Source organism: Osmerus eperlanus, chromosome 14 (assembly GCF_963692335.1).
Source record: "Osmerus eperlanus chromosome 14, fOsmEpe2.1, whole genome shotgun sequence".
Taxonomy (NCBI): Eukaryota; Metazoa; Chordata; class Actinopteri; order Osmeriformes; family Osmeridae; genus Osmerus; species Osmerus eperlanus.
The window spans coordinates 9,118,888-9,142,299 of record NC_085031.1 but is presented as its reverse complement, the minus strand read 5'-3'; the positions used below and the strand labels follow the sequence as shown (position 1 = coordinate 9,142,299).

At 48.7% G+C, this 23,412-nt stretch overlaps 2 protein-coding genes across 14 annotated transcripts; one reads left to right on the top strand and one right to left on the bottom strand.

Annotated features, from left to right (window-relative positions):
- The first annotated feature begins 307 nt into the window (after positions 1–307).
- On the top strand, positions 308–4,319 carry asah1b (N-acylsphingosine amidohydrolase (acid ceramidase) 1b). Its single transcript, XM_062477358.1, has 14 exons — positions 308–468; positions 629–675; positions 1,072–1,162; positions 1,268–1,354; positions 1,482–1,560; positions 1,675–1,749; positions 1,874–1,919; positions 2,058–2,202; positions 2,353–2,407; positions 2,493–2,574; positions 2,947–3,078; positions 3,377–3,500; positions 3,603–3,659; positions 3,795–4,319. The coding sequence occupies exons 1-14, from the start codon at positions 400–402 to the stop codon at positions 3,882–3,884; spliced, it is 1,179 nt and encodes a 392-aa protein (XP_062333342.1). The 5' UTR covers positions 308–399; the 3' UTR covers positions 3,885–4,319.
- A 698-nt stretch (positions 4,320–5,017) lies between these two features.
- On the bottom strand, positions 5,018–23,131 carry pcm1 (pericentriolar material 1). Of its 13 annotated transcripts, none has more exons than XM_062477262.1 (39): positions 22,927–23,131; positions 21,407–21,521; positions 21,047–21,295; positions 20,593–20,892; positions 19,822–19,992; positions 19,155–19,274; positions 18,807–18,990; positions 18,606–18,718; positions 18,106–18,379; positions 17,852–17,996; positions 17,111–17,496; positions 16,640–16,884; positions 16,377–16,519; positions 16,152–16,281; positions 15,875–16,039; positions 15,538–15,710; positions 15,058–15,261; positions 14,600–14,894; positions 14,163–14,308; positions 13,727–13,947; positions 13,250–13,430; positions 12,785–13,125; positions 12,399–12,560; positions 12,043–12,099; positions 11,418–11,590; positions 11,166–11,297; positions 10,084–10,219; positions 9,589–9,768; positions 9,348–9,439; positions 9,125–9,259; positions 8,320–8,529; positions 8,186–8,242; positions 7,698–7,836; positions 7,453–7,601; positions 7,216–7,288; positions 6,815–7,026; positions 6,421–6,513; positions 5,987–6,128; positions 5,018–5,639 (listed from the first exon to the last, which is right to left on the bottom strand). In XM_062477262.1, the coding sequence occupies exons 2-39, from the start codon at positions 21,503–21,505 to the stop codon at positions 5,614–5,616; spliced, it is 6,453 nt and encodes a 2,150-aa protein (XP_062333246.1). In that variant the 5' UTR covers positions 21,506–21,521; positions 22,927–23,131; the 3' UTR covers positions 5,018–5,613. The 13 variants fall into 13 exon arrangements, with proteins under 13 accessions (XP_062333246.1, XP_062333251.1, XP_062333253.1 ...); XM_062477267.1 differs by having other exon boundaries at positions 5,018–5,633; XM_062477269.1 differs by having other exon boundaries at positions 5,987–6,104.
- Between the last annotated feature and the right edge of the window lie 281 nt (positions 23,132–23,412).

The window sequence follows — 23,412 nt, the reverse complement described above, 5'->3', positions numbered from 1 at the left end:
ATGCATTAAGACCTGACAGACCTTTACCCCATTGGGACAGACGTTTTTGCTTAATTGATGGTCATGTGCACTTGTTTTCACTTCCACCCTGGGACTTTCAAGCAAAGGGGAAGATTGCGTAACTCCTCCATCCTATGATTTTATTATAACCGCCGTTTTAGCTTCACTCAGCTCCTATAACTAAGACATTTGACATTCGATAGATTAAAGATCTAAACCAGCGTGCGCCCCGTCAAAGGAATTTGAGCATTTTGAACCTGTATGGTGTACTCGCCCCTTTAGATCAAATGGTACGTTCCGACACTGTAAAATCACGAGGAAAACAGCACTTCCGCATTGACTAAACATAACCACAAGTCACTTGTAAATTCAGACCAAATCTCGGATAACAACTGAAAAATGGGACAGCTAAATTGGCTTTTCTTGGTGTCCCTGTTAACGGCAGTGTGTGGCCAGTTTATACCTCCAGTAAGTGTCTTTAAAATAACAAACAATTTGTTCTCTTAGACGCTAGCTTTCTTGCTAACTTTAACTAGCCTAGTGGGAGTGTCACTGTTGTGTTGTTTCATTGTTATGAAAGAGATCTAGGTTTTTGTAATTTAAAATTGTACTGATTGAATTGTTACAGTATACGGAAGAATGCCAAAAGAACATGTACCCACCTAAAGGCCCAACGTAAGTATATTACTTAAAGATGACACATTGACTTAAGTGAGAAGATAAGTTGTTACGCTGGATTTACTAGTATAGGGGTGGAGTTAAGTGCAGGTACTTTCAATTATTTTCTTAAATTAGCTTTGGAGTACGGTGTGTTCTGGCCATCTACTGGTTTAGAAAAAATTGTCCAGCGCAAGGCCAAACCTGCTTTCCAAACCCCTGTTCTACTGGCGCTGTGTTATCATATAAACATGGGGTGCCCTATAAACATTGCACCCCATGTTTATAGGGCACAAAACCTTTCAATATTTACAGAAAAAAATCTAACCTAAGGTACCTTTTTAAGCATTTATGCATGTATACTATATCACTTTGCAGCAGCAAAGTTCAATTATTTCCCATTCCATTTAAAAGGTTTAAAGGAGGAGTCACCTGGTACACAGTAGATCTTGATCTACACCCTAGTGACAGATGGACTGCAATAATCACGGACAAAAAGGCAGATGTAAGAATTTCACATTAGATTTCAGATTCCAATTGCTCACATTCCATAAGACCAGTACCATTAGAACCAGTTTATTTTTCTGAAATTGGGTGTCATTTCCTTTAGCTGGTTGACATGATCCAGGCCATCAGGGATTTGGCTAACGCTTTTGTTCCAAGCGGGAAATTGATTGAAATGGTTGACATAGGTTTGGTGAGTATGTCTGATTATCATTGTACTTTGTCCTGCATGAAACCTTGGAGATGTTTACTTCCTAAATTCCTTGTTGACTGACTTGATAGCCATGTCATCTGTGGTTACGGTTTTATGTTCTTTTTAGCCCTTGGTGGCAAGCACACTCCCCTACCCCTTCAGGGATGAACTCAAAGGAATTGCAACTGCCTCTGGACTCCCTCTTGGTAATAAAGCCACAACTTTATTTTTGGTTTCATACTTGCTCTCATAATTATCTCTATTTTAAACATTCTACCCTCTCTCTCTTCTGCTTTTTAAATCTGTTTCCTCTCCTGTAGGTGAGGTGGTGCTGTTCAACATCTTCTATGAAGTGTTCACTGTTTGTACTTCACTTGTGGCTGAAGACAGTGACGGTAGGTTGATGATGCAAATCCTGTTGACATGGAACGTGGTCAAATGGACTGGATGTGCGTCTGTTTGTATATTGGAGTACACTTATCGTCAAATACTCTTGGTCTCTTCTTTTTGTTCATCCAGGTAATCTAATCCATGGAAGGAATCTAGATTTTGGGTTATTCATGGGGTAAGACAGTAAATATATTGAAAGCTTCTATTACATCTAGTTGACAATTGTTCACTGATGTTGTAAAATGAGGTTTAAGGTAGACACACATGTATCAAACAGATGGATATGATTCATGTTGGGCTCTCTGTCTCCCAGCTGGGATTTGAAGAATAGGTCGTGGATGATCACAGAGAAGCTCAAGCCTTTGGTGGTCAACATTGACTTCACGAGGGATAATAAGACTGTTTTCAAGTCCACAAACTTTGCTGGATATGTGGGCATGTTGACCGGGATCAAACCGGTAGGTTTTAGCTTTCTATCAATAGCAGTGGGATTGAGATGACAAACACTCATAACATTCTATTTTCCAGTTAGTAATAATGTTAAATGCAAATTGGTTACATGCGGGGCTTGAATACTATTTGAATCCATTCTCCTTTTCTTCATTAAGCATACTTTCACACTGACCATGAATGAGCGTTTTAGCCTGGATGGAGGATACATTGGTGAGTTTTTCAATGCAAAACACAAATGCAAAATGCTAAATGAAACCTGAGACAGGCGATGATCACCCCTCTGTTTCTTTGCTAGGGATCCTGGAGTGGATCTTGGGAAAGCGTGACGGGATGTGGATGAGTTTCCTTACTCGCTCTGTCCTGGAGAATGCAACCAGGTGCCTGTATACGCTCACAGTTAGCCAAATAAATCCTGTTCCTGCATCCTGCTATGAACATGATGTGAAGCTGTGTAAATAGGGTGTAAATAGTCTGATGGTGAACAAGGCCAGGCATGAACGGTACCTTACATGGACATGGTGAGCCGGATGAAACGGCACACTAAGCTAAAAGGATGACACGTAGGCCTAAAGAATAAGACTATCAAATGAGATTGCATCCTTGTTCCCTTTTGATGTATGTACGAAGAAGACGCTTTCATCCAAAATGACGTGCTGGGGGGATTTGGACTGGAGCTGAACCTGTGGCCTTTTGATCTGCAGTCAAATGCTTTATCTCTGAGCTATACTCCTCATTTTCTGTGTATGTAGCTACGAGGATGCTAAGAATAAGCTGTCCCTGACCCAGCTCCTGGCCCCAGCCTACTTCATACTGGGGGGAAACCAGACAGGCCAGGGCTGCATCATCACCAGGTCCAGACTCCTGAGCCTGGATGTGTTGGAGTGAGTGGACAGATTTCCCTTTTATATTGATATATTTTAAGCATGTGCTTCAAGCAATGTACAAGAAGTGCAGAAGATATCAAAGACTAGAAGTGCACAGTTCTAACAGTATTGAAGCGGAAATATGTCGGCAAGGAACTGTCAAAAGGGAAATTTTGCAGATACCTTGACAAGTAATGTACAATATCCATAATGACATTTCCAATATCAATTCAGAGATGCACTTCCAATATGGCGTAGTCCTTATCTGTGTCTGTTGGTGTCATTTATAGCATGGTGTTGATCTTGTCTCTGTAAGGATTGACCTGAAGCAGGGCCGTTGGTACGTCCTGGAGACCAACTACGACCATTGGAAGGAGCCCCTCTTTCTAGATGACCGCAGAACTCCAGCCATGAAGTGCATGAACCAGACCATGCAGGCAGTGAGTACAGCCTGCCACACGTCAACATGAAGCAGAAGATGGGGACCGTTTAACAGACTTCCTCCAGTGTTAACACCTTTTTGGCCTTTCATATATTTCCAGAATATCTCACCAAAGACTGTTTATGATGTGCTGTCCACAAAACCAGTCCTAAACAAGGTAATCCCACACTAAGATTTCCAATGTACTTCCAGTGCATTGATTTACCTAAAGCAATGTAAAAAAAAGTCATAATACAGACAAAGTCCCATTTGTAACCGTTTTGCTTTCCTTCTCTGGCTGTGCTCTCTGCAGTTGACCACCTATACTACACTCATGGAGGTGTCCAAGGGGAAACTGGAGTCGTACATTCGTGACTGTCCAAATCCCTGCATGCCGTGGTAAATGTCCTCAAAGCAGAAACGGGATCAGGTTTTAAACGCTCTAATTGCACAGTGGCCTTCTGGTGCATTGCTAAGTCTTTGCACAATGACTTACCTTTGAGAACCAATGATCACCTCGTAACCAAGCACTAGCTTTACTTCCTTTCAACTGCTCATGCATTTTTTCAATGTTTGTACACGAGTATATGAAAAAGTCTTGAACTGGAGTTTTTGGATTTATGTTTTATGTTTTCTGGGTGAGGTGGGTAGTGGGTGCATACAGACAGTTTTGGGATTGGGGCCATTGCAGAAATAGCATCTCAGTTGCACTAAGCTATGTATGACCTTTGTTCTTCCTGTGGCTGACAATTGCATTTCCAAAAATATGATTTAGCGAATAATAAAATTGTCCTTTTTTAAAAACTTTTTTCCAAATAAACAATTAAATCAAATGTTATGGATGTGTTATTGAAATTATGTATTTATATAGAAATTGTATATGTTTAAATTTTGATATGGAAAAACGTACAGAATAGTATTTGTCAAAAGAGTTATGGGAGTCTATGGCTAATAGGAGCACAGTGTGAGAGTAGGACTGATGAAGATTACAGGATGGAAGGTTACAAATGATTTTTTAAAGTTTGACCTTGCCCCCCCGTATTTCGAACCCTGGACTCTAGAGCTCTGCTTTGTAGGCTACGACTCAATACTTTGTAAAAACTCTGTGGCCAGTGTTTCTGGAAATGAATGAGGGTAAAACCTTTTTTTAGACCTGAATAAATGAAATTTAAGACCTCTGATGAAAATCTGGCAGTTTAAGACCTTAAATTTCAAGTTCAGAATTTTAGACTTAAGACGCACAGGAACCCTGGTCACTGAGCTTTGTGGCTGGTAGGATTGTGGGTGCATTTGGAGAAAGCGTGGGGCCCACCGCAGTGTCTGAGAGGAAAGCTGATGGGATGGAGGGAGGTGTTCTGGGAGAAGGGTGGGTGCTTTCCAGAGGGATGAGTGGGAGTGCCGCACAGGGAGGCTAGGGTGGAACAGCCAGCAGACATGCGGCAGTGTGTATACAGTGTATACAGTATACACTTTTATATGATGGTGCATATCTTATGGTTGGTTGTGCTTTACACACAAGACAAACAACTGCTGTCAAAAGTTTCATTGTTTTTATTTTTTTAAACTTCATACAGTAGTCAACAATTTTATAATATGGAAATCAACGCTTTAAAAGGTAAAAAGAAGATTTGAAAAAGAAAAAGAGTGCATACATTTTCCCCAACAAGCTCCAGATGCATGTACTCAGCTCCGATCTTCCTGCAATGTTCTGTACATGGACTACAAGCTTCCTCTAGTTCTCCAAGTTCACGTGCAGGAACATTTGGGTACCATTTTCTGCAACTGGTTTTATGAAATAAGGCTGAGACACCAAATATAAAATGATTAAAATGACAATGTTTCAAACTGATCATTAAATATCCCCTAGACAGGACTAAGGCAATTCTCAACAAGTTGCAAAACGGTTCAAACAAAACGTTCAAAAACGTTATCCATAACACAGCATAAAGCCAGCCCCTCCCCAACCCAACCTTCCCACAAATCCCAAACCAGCAACAAATAACGACACATTCAGAAAAAAAGGAAACAAAGTTGTTCTGATGTTTCAAGCTAGGTTTCAAGAATATGGAATTTTAGGGTGCAGAAATTATGCCAGCTTAGTGTTTCCATAGTAGTCAAAAGCGGTAGTGCTTTCATGCACTTTGTGCACCAACTGTTTCTAAGAGAGGGAGAAAGAAAAGAGAAAATAATACATTTAAATATTGTACTTGGACTGGTCTACAAGTATAAACAGTCATTCAACATCTAATCATGTACAAATTTAGCAGACACTTAACCAAAGTGACAAAGAGGAATTTAAACTTGTGACCTGCTCTGTAGTCAAATGATCAAACCACTGAGCGAAACATCCTGTACAAGTTCACTAAATTGCTTACTCAAGAAGACAAAGCCTGGTCAATAGTGTGTTACTAAATTTCATGCATGTCCAAGTATGTAAAGTGAGTGTGGTTGAGGTTTAAAATAGCACTACGCAGTCTATAAGGTCTGGCACACAGTATAACACACCTGGTTCTTTGAGGGCCAGTTCGCTGCCCACGAGGCTGGTCAGTGTGTCTGTATTACCATTGAGGATCTCTGCTGACAGGTTGTTGCTTTGCTGTTCCTCCACCATCCTCTTCTGAAGCTGCTCCTTGACATGGAACACACGCTGGTTTAGACCTAACACACACACGCTGGTTTAGACCTAACACACACACACACACACACACACACTGGTTTAGACCTAACACACACACACACACACACACTGGTTTAGACCTAACACACACACACACACACTGGTTTAGACCTAACACACACACGCTGGTTTAGACCAAACACACACACACGCTGGTTTAGACCTAACAACGGCTGGGGTATAACCAGCATGTGTTAGGACCATTTACTGCACCCAGCAGCACAGTCATTTCAAGATGGGTTTGCCTCGAAGCATCACTGACCTCACACACAACGGTAAGCTGTAAAGGCAGGTCCTCCACTTTGACAAAGTCGTCCTCATCAGATTTCTGACTGGTGTTTCCAGACCCCACCTCCTGTTTAAGACAACCCATTAGGTAACTGTCAGTTAACGGGTCAGTTTCTAACTTCTTCAGAGTGAAGACTTGGACAAAGTGCTGCTCAGCAGTCATTACCTCTTTAATGGGACAAAGGGTATACATTAAGAGAAGGTTGCACAAGTATACAACTCAACTGTAAGGCCTCATACGTAACATTTAAAAGAGCCCTATTAAATTGATGGATACATTCTTTAAAAGTATTTTGAGGCTACCACATAGCATGCATCATTGTTAAGTTTCAACCATGAAACCCAGCTGAAACGTTTAGCGGGCTCACATCTGCATTGACCATGACAGGTGACTCAGTGTTGGGACTGCTGCTGCTGCTGCTGCCGGAGTGGGAGGGCGGCTTGGTCATGGAGGTGGGAGCACCCCCATGGCCGGGGCTCCCCCCCTCAGGGCCCTGGCGCTGGGCCTGAGCCCCAGCCTCCACCCGCTCCTCCTCTGGAGAGTCCACCACTTCTATGGACTCTGACTTGCTGCTCTTCACTGTGGGGCAGGAGGGGACAGATGGACGGACACGGGAGGACAGTGAAGGGGGAGGAGGAAGGTTCAGGGAAGAATCAAGGTTATTTGACAATCAGGGGCTAAAGAAACATGGCTTCCATCATGCGATGGCAACTTATACAATGTACATCGTCGCCTGAGGTGAATTTGGCCATGGAACATGGGTCTTACCATCATTACTTTCTGAGCTTTCCTGGTCTGACTTTGTCTCCCTGACACCATCAGGTGTTTGTCCATTCACCATCTGAAATACACAGAGAACACAGAAAAGTGATGACAATTGTGGGTATTTACAAGTGTTCACAATCTGTTTGTGCATGTATGGGGGAGCGTCTTAGATGCATAATTGTGTGCATGTGGGGAGAGTATGTGTGTGTGTGAGACGGAAAGATGCGTGTAAAGCGGGACCTGCGTCTCTGCCAGTGCGTCGTGGCTGGCCTGCAGGGAGGTCTGGACGTCTACAGGGCCGGCCTCAAACTCCTCCATCTCCTCCACCTCATTCTCATCCTCCCCGCTCCCGTAGTTAGTCAGAGCCTGGGTCTCTGCCTTGGACAAGCCTGCCACCACACACAAAAACATATTTAAATCATACAATTATACACAATAATCATATAAAAAAAAAAAAAAAAAAGCCCCATTGGTCATTTACGCACTAATAGAAAGGGGAAGTCCCTCTCCATCTTCTTCTTCCTCCTCCTCTTCCTCTGAGGCCACGCTGCTCCCGCTCACCTCCCCCTGCTGGTCCCTCTCTGCCAGGAGAGACCGGCCGCTCACTTCTGACTCGTCCTGGTCCTGCAGGTGGGGGCAGAGCACAGTCAGGACGGACCATCCCTTCACCTCTCCACATGAACAGTCACAGGTGTACCCCTTCACCTCTCCACATGAACAGTCACAGGTGTACCCCTTCACCTCTCCACATGAACAGTCACAGGTGTACCCCTTCACCTCTCCAGATCAGATCCAAATTGGATTTGTTTAGAAGTGATGATTCACAGATCAGCACCTATAACCAACCTAAACTTTCAAAGAGGAACAATTCTGAATTGCTCCTTCTGAGTACTTCTTTTTTCTCTCTCTCGTGAGGGATGCCTTCCACCAGGACAGTGTACAGTGAGAATGTGTAGTTGGAAACGGCACGTACCTTGTCCTCATCCAGATACACGGGGGAAGCACCCTTTTCACCGGTTCCTTCTTTTTCCTGATGGGACGCAGTCATATTTTAGTACGCAATCCAAAGCCTCCTCAGAGAATGACACACACACGCACTCCTCTCACCTCAGGTGGGTGGAAGTGTTTGGTGTTGTTCTGCTCGGCCGTCTTCTTGGGTCTGTGTCTGGGCCCCCCCATGGGGCCGCCTCCGTTACTGTCCAGGTCCTGCATGAGCCTGAAGAAGGCCAGCTCGTTGAACAGGATCTCAGAGATCTCCACCAGCAGGTCCTCGCCACAGTCCTTCAGGGTACGTCCCGCAAACTTACCCAAGGAGTCCTGGGGGTGGAGGGAGGGAGGGAGGGCAGAACCGGTCTGTTATGGGACTCCATGGACTGCTGTCCGCTGCACTTCAGATATCATGTCCTCCAAATCTAGAGAGACTGGCCTGCTGGTGTTGTGCTTCCTACCTGCTTCTGGTAGGGCTGAGTGATATGACAATATATATTGTTTGACTATAGAAACCTTTATTTTGTTTCGTATTATGCTCTATAATTAATTAATCAAATCCAACTCGTTGTGGCAATATTTGTCGTCATTGGGACAGCGGTGCTACAGCGCACGATTCTAACGTTTATAGACGATTATATAATTATAAGGTTTGCAAGTTCACAAAAAACACATGCAGTGCAGTAATTAGCGATCCTTTTTTAGATAAAAGAAAACAGGTTGCACCACAAAAATTATTTGCCCTCGCAATAAATGCTCCTGTAAGTAGTTGGAAAGACGTGAGGTCTGCAAACATCTCCCTTTTGGCACACAACTTTGTGAGTTGTTTTATTCAAGTAGGCCTACAAAGACTACTTTTTGAACAGAAACCGTAGCTAGCCACCCACAACGTAGCTGCTGCTGTTGTGTGTATTGCGGTTCCTACCTGCAAGATGCCTCCCAGCTGGCGATGGAAGAAGCGTACAAACTCCTTGCTCTCGTCGTTCTGCTGGGTGAGGGAGAGGACCATGCGCCTCACAGCCTGCAGAAGCTGCAGGGAGCACACCTCCTCCATGTGCTCCTGGAGAGAGAGAGAGAGAGAGAGAGACAGTGAGTGAGAGAGTGAGAGAGAGAGACTTAAGATGTGTGTGACTGGTGTCCTCTCCGACCTTGAGGAAGGGGATGACCTCCGTCATGATGGCTTTGATCTGTCGGTCCAGCTGCTGGGTATCGATCTGGGGGCAGCGCACGTCGCCCGCCCCTGCACACACACACACACACTCATCATCATCAACAGGTCTCATATGTGGGTTAGGGTTAGTGTAATTAAAACAAGATTAGTTGCAGTGGTGCCACCCGCACCACTTAGGAAGGACACAAGGATGGGAGGATTCAGACAAGCCCTGGTACCTTCTAGTAGCTGAGCAGCGCTAGCAGGAATACGCTCAACCCTACAGGCCTCTGGGCCATAGGCGGCGTCTGCATTAGTGATAGTAGCAGCAGGGGCGTTGCAGGGGTTAAACTCAGACTTCATGCGGTCGTACTCTCTCATTCTGGCCAGAGCTTTGTCTAAGTGAATCACCGTGTTACCTAACAGGACAGCATGGAGAGGCAGGGAGGGGAAGAGAAGGACAATGAGAGGAGGGGGTATTTAGAGAAATTAGACAAAGAAAGGTAAGGGAGAAAGGTAAGGGAGATGGTGGGAAAATGAAACGGAAAGAAAAACGGAAACAAAGAGGATCAGAGGGAGACAGCGAGCGAGAGACAAAGACAGCAAGCGAGGGAACAAAAGGGACATTAGTGTAATCTCCATCTCAGCTCTCGCTCTCCAAAGCCATTAAGCGAAGCACATGATATGGATGCTGGGGAAATGGACCCAGGTCCTGGCGTGTGCCCGCCCTCTACCTAGGTCATCGTTGGCAAAAGGCTCCAGGTTGGAGGAGGTGGACATGCTGCTGTCGTCATCGTCCACACGCTCTCCCACATTCCTCCTCCGGTTGGACTCTGGCTTGATCCTCACGTTCTTCTCTGAGCCCTCCTCCTGAAGGGAAGACAGACACACATCTGTCACACACACACGTATAGAGAGAGGCCGTAGAACAAGACAGAACTTCTCTCTGGAGGCACCCCGGGGAGGGAATCTGTCCTGCTTAATCAGTGACGTGGGCAATACCCCTACGAAAGATCCAAATGTATCAGGTCACACGAAGTGCGACTTCTGAGCCCTGACACCTCCCAGACAATAGGCCTTCATCCGTCATCCTCCACCACATTGTGGAGGAAAACAGGAGATTTATCAAGATACACGCCCACGGCCCTGCCGCCCACCACCTCTCCTTGAAACCACAAGCTCAAAACTCCCATGATGGATGCGTCAAGACGAGAGGAATTAGCGGTAACATTGAGCAGGGACAATGGTGGTCTCCTGTGGACGGAATCCGAACGCTTCATCCATCACGCCAGAACAAAGTCAGGTTATTTAGAGAGACAAAAGGCGGCACTTCCAATTAGCGGAACCCCAGGGAGCGTGGCACAGAACAAAGGAACACACGTCTGGGTTCTGTCAGGGAGGTTCGAAGCCACAGACACGCTCCTCACCAGACCTGACGGGAAGGATTCAGATCAGACACAGCTTCTCAACACTGACAGGAGGGATTCAGATCCCATGGAGACGGAGAGGAGGAACAAAAGACACAGAGAGAGAATGAGAGGGATCGGAGAGGAATGGATAACAGAGAGGCTGACAGGAAATGTCAGCTGGCTGAGCGGTTAGGGAATCGGGCTATTAATCAGAAGGTGGCCGGTTCGATTCCTGGCAGTACAAAATGACGTTGTGTCCTTGGGCAAGGCACTTCACCCTACTTGCCTCGGGGGGAATGTCCCTGTACTTACTGTAAGTGGCTCTGGATAAGAGCGTCTGCTAAATGACTACATGTAAATGGAGGGATGTATGGCGAAAGGAAAGGAAAAGACAAATGGAATCCCACCGCATCGCTGGTGGCCAGACTCTCGCTGGGCGTGAGCTCCGACTGGGAGCCCCCAGCCCAGGCCGCGGGTCCCAGAGACGAGGCCTGGTCCTTGGCTGCACTCTTCTCCGTCAGGTTCCTGGTCACGATGTCCTGGAGGACGGGACACACAGGTACAGGAGGTTAAGCAACTTCACAGCGGTGTCTGAAGTGTTACTGTAACTACTGTTCTCACAAAAATAGGAGACCCAGTGGGGAACTGACGGTACCAACCTGCAGGGAGTAGAGCGCCCTCTGGCGCAGGTAGTCGGTATTGAGCAGCTGCAGTTCGTGGAACAGCTCAATGAGGAAGTGGGGTCGGGACTCGTTCTGGGAGATGAGAGTGGCCACCTCAGAGTAGATGGTCTCCCTCAGGGCTTCAAACAGGGAGAAGTCACTGCTGGCATCTGACATGAGGGACAGAGAGAGAGAGAGGAAATGAGAGAGGAAGAAGGAGAAAGACAGGGATAGAGAGATGGAGAAAGTGATAGGAAAAGAAAGAGAGATTGGAAAAAAAAGCAAAAACAGAGAGACAATATTATCATGCCTAAACTCCTTAAAATATATTAACTAATCATGGTGAGCCTTTCTTATCGGGGGATCAAAATGAACATTTAACAGCAAAGAGTTCTGTGTTATGCATCTAGTCTTTGAGGTACAAATGGAACCCAGGTAAATCAGAGATGAGGGTTCTTGTGTGAGTGTCAGTTAGAAACAGCGCATGCCTGTGTGTGAATGGCACATTTAAGAAATAATAATTAAATGAACTGTAAAAGCCCAGGCAGATAAGCAAGTGTTCGCCTAGCTCTGTCGGGGTAATGGAATCTTAGACATGCTAGGGGATGCAGGGTGAGTTTACCTGGTGCTTCAGTGCATGCTATTCTGTTAGACAGGAAGGGTGTTCTCCAAGCATAGGCTGTGAAGAATCGGACAAAGTAAAGACAAAAAGTGACAAAAGAAACCCCCAAATCTTTAATTAAAACACCAAAACAGGCGTGGAACACAAACACGAGGACACAAACTTAAATAAGGATAAAACTTTAACACACAGAGCATGCATCTGAAAATAAATGGACTCCTTTGGGTTGGACTGACAACGTAAAGAAAACCCAGTTCAGGGTTTTCTGTGGAGAAAGTGGGATTCTTCAAATATTTCCCACCAGGAAGTACACGACCAATCATGGCCATCCCTCTCCCTCTCCCCCAGACCTTTACCTGAGGAGAGGTCGTTGGGCTTGTTGCCAGGTTTGGTCTTGCTGTCCAGCTTTTCCTGCGTCAGTCTGTCTAACAGGTTCTGGTTCAGGTCCCTGGGACGGGGCTTCAGCGCCCTCTGCTGGACGAGGTCTGCGGCGCTGGACACACTGTCACTCTCTCGCCCTGGGGACAGGTGGACACAAAGTCAAGCGACAGAGCGTGGCCCTACATCGCCGACATAACGCAAACAGTCCGACTAAGGAACTGGGACTTGAAAGCCCTTACATCCTGGGCCTACCTGTCTGGAGATGACTAGATTGTGAAAACAGGTTTAATGTTTAAGCTGTTGGACTCGTAGAAATGCTTCCACGCAGTGTGAAAAGGTCTTGGGATGTCTGTTCCCGTACCTGTGTTCTTGGGCTGTCCCTTGCTCCTGCGCCGGCGGCCCTTGGAGGTTGGCGTCTTGTCCCTGGATGCCAGGCTGGCCTGGGCCGAGGCCTTGCGCCCCGCCCTGAAGGTCTTGGTGACGGTGGTGGGGTCCACAGGGTCCGCGAGGCTGCTGAAGCTCTCCTGGGAGCCCTGGGGGTCGAAGCTCATGGGGTGGGGGTGGGAAAGGGAGGGCGAATCCTGGGGTTGCAGCCGGTTGTGGAGGGAGGTGTTGTTGGCTGGAGGGTGGTGGCTGTGGGAGGTGGTGGTGTTGGCTGGCAGGGAGGTGTTGAGCCAGCCAGGTTCTCTCTGCCTCGCAGGCCTGGAGCACAGACAGCAGGTGAGGGGGACCAGGGGACACGGCATCATATCAACACGTGCTGTTTACAATGCGCCGTGACACACAGCCAGACACTCATCCCCGTGAACACACAGGCACACGCTACCTTTTCTCTGTGGAGGTGTTTAGCGGCGAGCGTTGCAGGGGAGGGGGGAAGCTCATGTACTCGGTCCTGGCTGAGGTGTTGGGGTCCAGCTGGAGGTGCACCTGGTCGGGGCTGGCCTGAGCACCCTCAGCTTGAGGGAAGTCCCCAGGCATGGATGGGAAGAGGGGGTTCAAGTTAAACCCTGACAGACATAGGAGAGACACAACAGGGTTTGGATGAATATTAGAAAGTTCATTCACACAAACAAATTCTCTTTGTTAAGTCAGCACTTAAACACTACTCAATCTTCTGTAAATCACTATTCATTTCACATCCAGTGCATCAAATCCTATAATATATTTCATCCTCCAGTGCACAGTCTCAGTCAAAAGCTAGGTTAAGGTCACTTTGTGTGTGGTGCATGTGACTGAACAGTGTGCATATGTGTGTGAGGCTGGTGAGTGAACGGTGTGTGTGTGTGTCTGCACGTTTTCATACCGACGGGGAGGGGGGAGAAGGCAGGGGCCAGACCAGGCAGGTAGAAAGCGTTTCCCGAGGAGGGAGGCGGCGCCAGGGAGGCGAAGGGCAGGAAGAGGCTGGGGGAGCTGGAGGGGGGAGGAGGACAGTCCTGGGAGGAGGTCTGGGGGGAGGACTGGGCCTGCTGACCTGACGACACAGGCTGCTGCTGCTGGATGAGCTCACTCAGCACCTGCTTCAGCCTGGCAGAGGAGGGGGCACACAGGACACACCTTACACAATCACACTACACAGTCACAATGACAGAGATTCAAATCAAATGTGACATTTCAGTTATTAACATAACTATGTTAACTATCTAATTTACACACATTTAAACATTTTTACAAATGCTGACTGCCTTCTAAATGAGTGCTGGGACCTTGAGCTTGCAGTGTGTGTGTGTGTGTGTGTGTACCTCTGGACGTTGCTCTGCTGCCAGGCCAGCTGACTGTAGCAGTGGTTGAGCTGGTGCATGACCAGGTGGACCTGGGGAGAGGCCAGGTTGTTGGGCAGCACGCTGTACTGGCCCGTCAGTAGGGTCTGCAGCATGTAGGACAGCGTCTGCAGAAATGGAGATGGAGGGCGGACAGGAGGGAGTTAGACAGAATGAATGGAATTCATTCACCTGTCCAATGTCTGAACCAGATCTGACAGGCTGCAACAGACTGGCGAGAAGCAGAGCTCAAAGGGATGACAGCGCTGGCATTTTCACTTGAGAACGACCATGAATTCCACATCTGCCCCACACGTCAATATACATCACTAGTGACATCGCAAAGCACGCCTGACAAAGACCCTTGGAGAAAAAGACATGTGCGGGACCTGCATGGATGTGTCTGCGTGTGCACCCACCTGCTGGTCTTGCAGCAGTGTCTGACACATGCTGGTGCTGAAGTCCAGTTGTCTTTGCAGCTGGGTGACCTGGTCCTGCCAGTGGCGCGAGCCCTCAGAGAAGGAGAGCTCTGAGGCCCAGCGCAGGTTCTCCTGGCGCCTAGAGCTCCCTGGCCCTCCTGCTGCTGCTGCGGCTGCTGCTGCTGGCCCGGGCTGCTGGAGGCCCTGGGCCTGGAGCTGCTGCTTGGCCCTGGCTCTGGCCCTCGGAGACGGACGGCCCGTGCTGTCGGAGAACGGCTGAGGAGGCTTCAGGTTGCTGGAGAGACGAGAGGAGGACGGGGATGGAGAGATGGAGAGTAAAAGACAAGAGTTGGTGCCTGATTTGCTGCTTTGGCATCATCAACCGTGTGAGAAACCCCAGAGGCGAGCGCTGGAGGTGACTCCAGGTACACCCAGTCAGGTGGGCTGTGAGCTCTAACCTGGTCATGTTCTTCCTGGTGCTGTGGCTGCGCTGGTTCCAGCTGTTAGAGTAGATATGGACATCATCGCTGGAGCTACTCTCAGCCCCGTCCACCTCTTCCTCATCCTCCTCTTCTTCTTCTTCAGCTCCCATCTCGGACGGGTAGCCGTCCTCATCCTCGTCCAGCTGGCAGGGGGTGGAACCACCCCAGGTTGCCATGGTTCTGGAAAGATCAAACATGAAACGCCCAATCAGTTGGATGTATTGATCAGTGGGGGGGGAAGGGGGAGGGTTAACACAGTTCCAGCAATGTCTACAAAATGATTTGTGTTAAAAGTCGTCCATTTAGAGCCATATGTCAAGTCTTACAGAGGTAGATGACTATAAATATGGCTTTTGGATATAAATAGACCTATTCCAAATCCATAATGGGCCGAATGTTCCTCGGGAACAGGAACAGTGGATTGAGTTGTCATGCCAGCGCCCTCCTCCGTCCTACCTCTCGTCCCTGCTGAGGGCCTGGGAGGCGGCGTGGGGCTCGGGGGCCTCTGAGGCATGGTCGGGGCCGCTGCTGCGGCGCTGGTGCTCGGCCATCAGAGACTCCAGGTGCTTCCTGCGCTGACGCAGCTCCTCACGCAGGATCTGGTGGCGACGCATCTCCGACCACAGCTGCTAGAGGGAGAAGGGGGGGCGGGGGGGAGAAGAGGAAAAGGAGGAGGAGGTGGAGGATGGTTCAGATATGCAGGAGATGGTGTGTGGTCATGTCCTGTTAATGGTGTTAGAAATGAGGTGCGCGGTGCGGGTTCTTCATGTGTGCTAACTGGGACGAGGCTCACCTCGTTGTCCGTGACTGAGGCGCTGGCAGCCTCGGCGGTGGGCTTGAGCGTGGCAGCGCTGGCTTTGGGGGCGGTGCCGCTGGGCTGCGGCGTCGGGGTGGAGGCCGCTCCCGGGAGGTTCCTCATCACAGGGCCCTGCTGACTCATCGTGCTGGACATGGATGACTGGAGAGGGAGGGAGGGAAAGAGTGTGTTAATTGTGTGAAATAGTGAAATAAGTATTTGTACAGTGTGCTGCAGTACCACTGTGGTGTGTGTGTGTGTGTGTGTGTATTACCTGGAGGTCGGGGCAAGCCCACTGAAGGTCCTGGATCTTGCCCTGGATCTCCAGCAGTCTCTGACGCTCCTCGTGGAGCTGCTTGAGCTCCTGCTGCTGCTGACGCAGCTTCTCCTCGTACAGCTTCTCCCTGATCAATCACAACCACTCGTCATTGGCACAGTCACAGATGATCTACGTGATCATGATCCAGAAAGAGAGTGTGTGTGTGTGTGGTGCCCATACCTAGCCTTGTCAGACAGGCTGACCTCTCGGGGCGTCTTGGGTCCCACGCCCCCCCCTCCCCCAGGTGCAGTGTGTCTGGTGTTGTTGGGTTGCTGGTGCAGAGCCTCGTCCTCATTGGCTGTGGTGGCGTCCGTGTCATCACTCTGAGACCAGGAGAGAGGCGAGAAAACAGCTCAGCAATGGGTGGTCAATTAGCCATCACACAATGACACTTATCCATGTATCTATCCATCAGTCTCTCTGTGTCTGCCTCCCTCCCTCACCTGCACCATGGCCACCAGCTCCTGCAGCTGTCGTAGCTTCTGCTTGGCCGTCTGCAGGCGGTGGACCTTCTGGGCGAAGTCGGCGTCATCCCCAACCAGGCTGCTCCTGCGGCTGGAGCCAGACCCGTCACTGGGCCGGCCCCTGCGCCTGCCTCCATGGGCCCCCTCCAGACCCTCGTCCTCCTCCTCCTCCTCGTTGTCGTCCTTGGGATGGTCGTAGGGCCGGTCTTGGTTGTACTGGCACTCTGAGGGTGGCAGAGTGGAGTGTTCAGCCAAACGTGTGTGTGTGAGAAAGATGGTTGGTCTCACAATGTGCCAAGGTGTGTGTGAGTCAGAGTGGGGAATAGAGAGAGAGAGAGAGAGAGACAGAGAGAGAGAGAGAGAGAGAGAGAGAGAGAGAGAGAGAGAGAGAGAGAGAGAGAGAAAGAGAGAGTCTGTCTCCCAGTGTGTGCATCAGTGCGTCTGTCCTACCTATGACAGAGGGGATGTTGAGGCTTCGGAGGTTAGCAGCAGAGCGGTTATTGATCTCGCACTCCGTGTTCAGTCTGCCGTCACGGTTGTTGGTCCCTCCTCTTACTCTCCCTCCTCCTCCTCGTCCGTCGGTCAGGCTGTTCATGTCGGTCCAGTTCCCGCTGTGCTGAGGGTTTCTGATGTTGGTGACGGGCGGCCGGTTCTCCTGCTCCGAGTCGAACATGGCCTCGAACATGGAGCCGTCTTCAGTCTCGTCCTCCTCGTCCTCCTCGTCCTCCTCCTTCACGTTCTCGTTGACGGTGTCCACCATCATGTCGGACGTCTGCTCGTAGTACTGCACCAGCTCCCGCAGCTCGTTCAGACGCTTGTGAACCTCCTTCAGCTTTCTGTGGATCAACACAGAGGGGAGAGATAGGGAAGGAGGATTTTGTTCTATATCAGTCTGATGTGTCTGGCTCTGGTCCTGTTTAGGATTGGGTATGGCTTTAAAAACCTTATGAATATAATAACCTAAATCAAATGACGACATTAAAGAAAGTCAATTTCAACTTGAACTATAACTAAATACAAAACACTTTGTTGAACATGCCGATGTTGGAATCCTTTTGAGCAAAATACAGCCCCACTTTCAAACTTTTAGCTGTTCCACCATGTTTACTGTAGCTACCAACTAACGGGAGGCTACCTGCTGCAAATCAGAGCAAGTGTAATGTATCTAGCCATGGCACGTGTGGCGCGTACCTGAGTTTGTCTGCAGAGTTGGAGGTGTCCTGGTGTGCGGTGTGGAAGGAGGCGGAGCTCCCGTTGGAGCAGAGAGCAGAGGGGCGGTCTGACGAGCCCGCTGCCAGACTCAGGCTGCGCTGGCTGGGCACGGGAAGGCCTCGACCTGGGGATACAGGACACAGCAGGCTTATTACCACTTCTTAATGCTCCCCTCAGGTCTACTAATAGAACAGCCCCACCATGCGGCCCCCAGCCCTCGCCTGGGGTCTTACAAGAGTTGTTGTTGAGTGTCTGGTCACGGAGAGAGTGCAGCTCCTGCAGGATCTTGTCCATGGTCTGCTTCTTGTCCTGCAGCTCCTGCAGCTTGGTGAGCTTGGCGCTGGCCGCGGAGCCGTGGGGCAGGGAGGAGGTGGTGAGGGGGGAGGAGGACAGGAGGGAGGCGCGGGACGAGGGAGGAGGAGGGGGCTGGGAGGCCCGCGACCGAGACACTTCCCTGGACAGGGAGAGGCTTTCGGCCTGGCGACGGTTGTCTGGGACCGCCTTGGTCTGGGGGAAGAGACACACACAAACACATGTTATCAGTAGGACAAATCTGAACTATTTTAGTACAATAAAACATTGTCTGGATACACAGTGTCTTTCACTAAATACAGTTTCACAGAGAAACAAAGATGTCTGAGTTTCGCTTGTTGCCGTGATCTCTTGTTGCCATCAACAAGCTTAAGGTGGATAACGGGTTTCCAGCAGTTCTAGCAGGGTTTATGTCCTGTACCTGGGTGTCGTGGAGCTGGTTGTGGAACCTCTGGATGAGGTCGTTGAGCTCGTCGTTGAGCTCCGAGGTGATGCTCAGGCCCGACACGCTGCCAGTGGTCTCCGTCACCACTGCTGCGATGGGGCGGAGAACGACACATGAATGCAAGCTCATATGTTTGTTCATGTGTGTATGAGTGTGTCAGTTAAACAGAATAAAGACCTGTGTCGTCCATGGCGGCGATGGCGTGCTCGGCGCTGTGCTGCATGGTGAGCAGAGCGGCCTGGCGGCCCTGCAGGGCCCTCAGCTGCTCCTGCTGTTCCAGCATCTTCTTCAGCAGCTCGTGCTGCTTGCGCAGGTTCTCCAGTTCCTCCTTCTGCTCGCCCCGGCTGGACGCACCGCCGCCCTGGACCACACACACACAACGAAAGAACAATCTTAAAGATGATCGGATAAACAGACCAGTGTGTCTGTATGCATGGGTGTGAGTATGCATGCAAGAATAGGAACGCATTTGGCTACAGTATGTGTTTAAAGCATTTGGCTAGTGTGTGTGTGTGCGTTGCTTACAGTGGCGTTGGACACGTCGGAGGAGCGCACCTCAATGTTGAGGGAGGTGCTCTCTGCCAGGGAGCCTGAGCCCACGGCTGAGTCCAGCGTCCCCTCCTCATCCTCTTGGTTCTCTCTGGCCTGCAGGGGGGAGCAGGGGAGCGCCACAGCACATTTAAACACAGGTCTACGTGTCCTCGCAGACTGGGTCTGAACACCACGCATGAACCCTCGCGACGCACACTGAGCACACATGCCCTGCAGCACTGAGGTAAAAGCAAGAGTCTCATGTCCCAGTTTTTTCCACCTAAGGGAACAGGAGACCAGGCTGGCATGTCTGTCTGTCGGATGCAGTGTGCGTTTCAGGAACACACAGGAACGCAGGCATTAAAAATACATCCCAGCCACGACCTGTGTAACGGAGCTCTTCCACAACAACACCCTGGCAAGCAGTCTAGAACCAAGAGGCATGTGTAAAGGCACAAAGCTGAGTCACAGCTGACGCAGGCTCGACGATGTAAACAACACTAGTCTGCAAACATCGTACTCGCAAAAAAAAAAAACTGAATACAGACAGCCAATCGAATTAACCAACAGTAAGGGGTATTAACCAACAGCAAGAGAAGTGTGTATGTTTATAATATACATTTATACACACACACACGTATCTATAAAATAGACAACTGACCAGCATCTTTTGGAGGAAGCGCAGGTAGGACTTCTCCTGCTCCTTGAGGTGGCAGATGAGGTGAGAGAGGCGCTCCACGTTGGCTGGCACGTCCTTCTTCTCCACCAGGTCGTCCCTCATGGAGCTGGCCTTGCTGATGTACTCCCGGATCTGCACCAGCTTGCTCACCACCTGGGGTCACCGCCGGGGTGGGTGGGTGGGTCAGGTTTGTGTGTCGTAAAACGAACAAGATTAAGAGTGTCGTCGCCAGAGACCCATATCATGAGTGCGGTGTGGTGTGACCGTTATAGAGGACGTGTGTGTGCACGAGCGAGCGAAAAGAGGGAATGAGTGGTGAGAAAGAGAGGGAGAGGTCTTGTGAGAGGAGCAAAGATCCTCAGCCAGTGTACAGACTGGTTTAAAGGAGGGCAGAGCGAGCGAGGACGATGCCAAACTCACTCCGCACCAGGGGTGGCATATTTATAAATTGCCCTAAATACGCACTGCCTGCATCATCTCTTGCGCTCTCCTTTTCTATTTCTTTCTCTGTATCTTTTTCCAATCCCCGCTCTAGTTTCCACAAGAGGGAGTGCACACTGGGGAATGGTTGTGAGACATGTATAAAATGTTACTGTCCATGCAAGAAAAATACCTTTTTACATGACTGGACTGACATGAAAATATGGCTATTCCAGACGTCGGTACTGTATGTCAGCTGGAACTTAAATGGCTTTTGGAGGGCTACAAAACAAGAAAAGTGGCCAAAAGTTCAGCATGTGCAACCTGCGTTACCTGGCTGCTGTCAATACCAGGCCCTTCACGCCCATCCTCCCTGGGGGGCCCTCTCTCCGGCCCGCGGTCCCGACCAGGGGTCTCTTTAGCCAGGGTTAAGGTTCCCCTGAAGCTGAGGCTCTGCTTCTTAGCCACCGCGGGGGTGGCAGGGGCCGAGGAAGAGGGAAGGAGAAGCTTGTCCTTGCTCTTGTTGGTGTTAACGTGCAACGGCAGGAAGTTGAAAGGCTTCTTGTTCTCAGCCAGCTGCCTCTGGTTGTTGGCGGCTGTAACACGGCCTTGGGAGTCACTACCGATGCTCCTCTGGATATAGGGAAAAAGTGTATAGAGGGGGACACGGAAGTCATTCTATCTTACTGTCAATGCATAGTGACTTAAAGCTTGAAGTCAACAAAATCAGAGGCGAAATACTGTTGTGCAGGTGAAGGATCCAGCGCATCCTTCCTGTGGCTCTCACCTCGTCCAGGTCGGTGAAGTTGATCCTCTGCCGTAGCCGGTCCAGCTCTGCCTGGTCCGGTACAGACATCTGGGTGGTGTACTTGATGTGGGGGAAGGAGTGAGGGGTTCGCGCCCTTCGCCGCCCGGCCCCAGGGGTAGACTCCGGCGAGATGTTGTTAGTCAGCCGCGCAGTCTCGGCCATGCCTGAGAACTTCTTCCTGTTTTTCTCTGAGGACCGGTTGGCCCTCTTCTGCTGGACGCCCCAGTCCTGATCAGCAACGGAGGTGAAGGGTTTGTTTGTTTGTTTGTTTTTTAAGCCATTCAAAATCCTGTGAAGGATCTTACTTCTAGCATTTCAATGTTAATAAGCTCCACGTACCATGTTGTTGAGCCTGTCCTCCAGGCTGCTGTTTGTAACCGTCCAGTTGTGAAGCTCTTGCTCTGAGCAGTCATCAAATGGAGTTCCCCCTGTTGCCATGCCTACCGCTCACCACCTGTTCAGTTCACAATGACATTAGTCAACACAAAGAGAAAAGCTCGAGAACACATATTTAAAGTACCTTCACACAAAGAAATATGAAAAAATTAATGAACTTACAAAAACAGGCCCACAGACCAAATACATATTTTGCTGAAAATTTGACACCATAAAAAGCTAAAATTCAAGTCTGAAGAAGGCCGAACAAATTTTGCGGATAGAATTCGCACACATAGGCTACTGTAACTTCTTCAATGGTAATGTGGATTATCATAAACCACAGCACGTGAGGTTTTTTCGAGGCAAGCAGTACAGTGATTGTAGTCGATTAATCTAGCATTTGAAGGTCACATGTGAGACAATGTCTGCTAACGTTATCTTACCTATAGTGTGGATAGTTAACCGTCTTAAAAGACACAATTAGGCCTAATACTTCCTTGAAGACTGGGGAGATCACGAGTTGCCAATGTTTCTTGAAGACTAACCTTGTGAGTACCGTTTTTCAAAATTTGTTTCTGTTTAAATGAACGCTGGTAGCCGGTAGGATGATTCCCGGGAAATAATCACAAATTCCCTCCACAACGACACAGTCAAGCGCGACCTTTCTACCACAGCACAGTCAGTCAGATGCTATTACAAACTAACTTGAGAGTAACCAGTGAATGTCATGACAACACCTTGCCCCCCGCTAAGAAACTTTGCAACAAACGGTACTGTACGTCGCACGAGCAAATATTTTATTAAAACTATATCACACTACAGAATAACTTTTCCCTGAATAAATAGTTATTGGTTTGCCCAAACAATTAAGCTAATAACTAATATATGTACATGAATCTTGGCTACCTAGATATCCATCTAGATTCCCCGAAAACCCGATGTCACCATAGCAACTCCTGACCCCCATCCCCGCGAAAAACAGGGGTGACGTCCCATCACCAGCTAGTTAGCGAGAAGCTAACTAGCCATCCAGCTTAGAAGGGCTAGCTCGCTTGCCACTTTGTTAGCTGTATGCTAAAGAGTTAACGTTGCACAGCTAGTTGCTGAGCTAGCGAACTCGTTTTTAAGTAAGCTAAACTACCACAAAGTCAGCTTGTCGGCTACCGTTTGGCTATCGGTACTTACTGGGTAGGTAGACTAGCTACACCAACGCAGTTAGGCCGACTTGTCATTGCGGATTGCTAGCAGGCTGACAAGAAGTAAACACTGTTCTGGTTGGTAATAAACTGCTAGCTTGTTTCGACACTGTTGCAGGCTAGCAGAGTCGTAAAGTGCTAAACTAGTCTAGCCTAGCTAGTTAGGCACGGTCCTGGAGAAAACCACGACAAATGGAAAGCTGAGCCAGCTAGCCTAGTGTTATCTTAGAACATTATAGAGAAGCTAGCTAGCTAGTTTGAGTAGGCAGCTAAATAATTAATTACCTCAGTGCGTGCTTCAGAAAATGTGGAAGCCGTTTGTCGTTATTGGCTCATTCTCTAAGCCAGGATAATAACTCAAATTAGATAAATCCAAATAGGGTGAAGACGAGAAGTGTGAATGCTTTGATATTCTTTAGGAATTCACTTCACTCACTCAGTCCTGCAAGTCGACCGAATGTCAGCCACCTTCTCTCGTCGTAAGCGGAGTGATCATCAGTGGCCTTGTACACAAACGAATGATTTTACACTTTAGCACATCGCTGCAACAAACACTGCATAGCTAGTGCCAGCTATCTACGCATATTTAACTGTCTAGTTAAGTGGAAAATAATGTTTATGTTGGAAAATAAACACAAGCCTATGGCACTATTTTTTCTTACGGACTTTTTTTATTATAAAGTGCAGTGACGTTAAGAAAGTTGAGAGGTAGTGTACATCTATAGGATGAGAAAACACATTTCAAAGTTTACTTCTAAGTATATTTGAATT

What these genes read in the sequence shown, in the direction of transcription:
- asah1b (XM_062477358.1), top strand. Translation starts at nt 400, where the DNA reads ATGGGACAGCTAAATTGGCTTTTCTTGGTGTCCCTGTTAACGGCAGTG. An exon ending in GTGGCCAGTTTATACCTCCA is followed by an intron (nt 469 to 628) that starts GTAAGTGTCTTT and finishes GAATTGTTACAG; the next exon opens with TATACGGAAGAATGCCAAAA. An exon ending in TACCCACCTAAAGGCCCAAC is followed by an intron (nt 676 to 1,071) that starts GTAAGTATATTA and finishes TCCATTTAAAAG; the next exon opens with GTTTAAAGGAGGAGTCACCT.
- pcm1 (XM_062477262.1), bottom strand. Translation starts at nt 21,505, where the DNA reads ATGGCAACAGGGGGAACTCCATTTGATGACTGCTCAGAGCAAGAGCTT. An exon ending in CGCTGCTCAGCTACTAGAAG is followed by an intron (nt 9,440 to 9,588) that starts GTACCAGGGCTT and finishes GTGTGTGTGCAG; the next exon opens with GGGCGGGCGACGTGCGCTGC. An exon ending in AGGTCATCCCCTTCCTCAAG is followed by an intron (nt 9,260 to 9,347) that starts GTCGGAGAGGAC and finishes CTCTCTCTCCAG; the next exon opens with GAGCACATGGAGGAGGTGTG.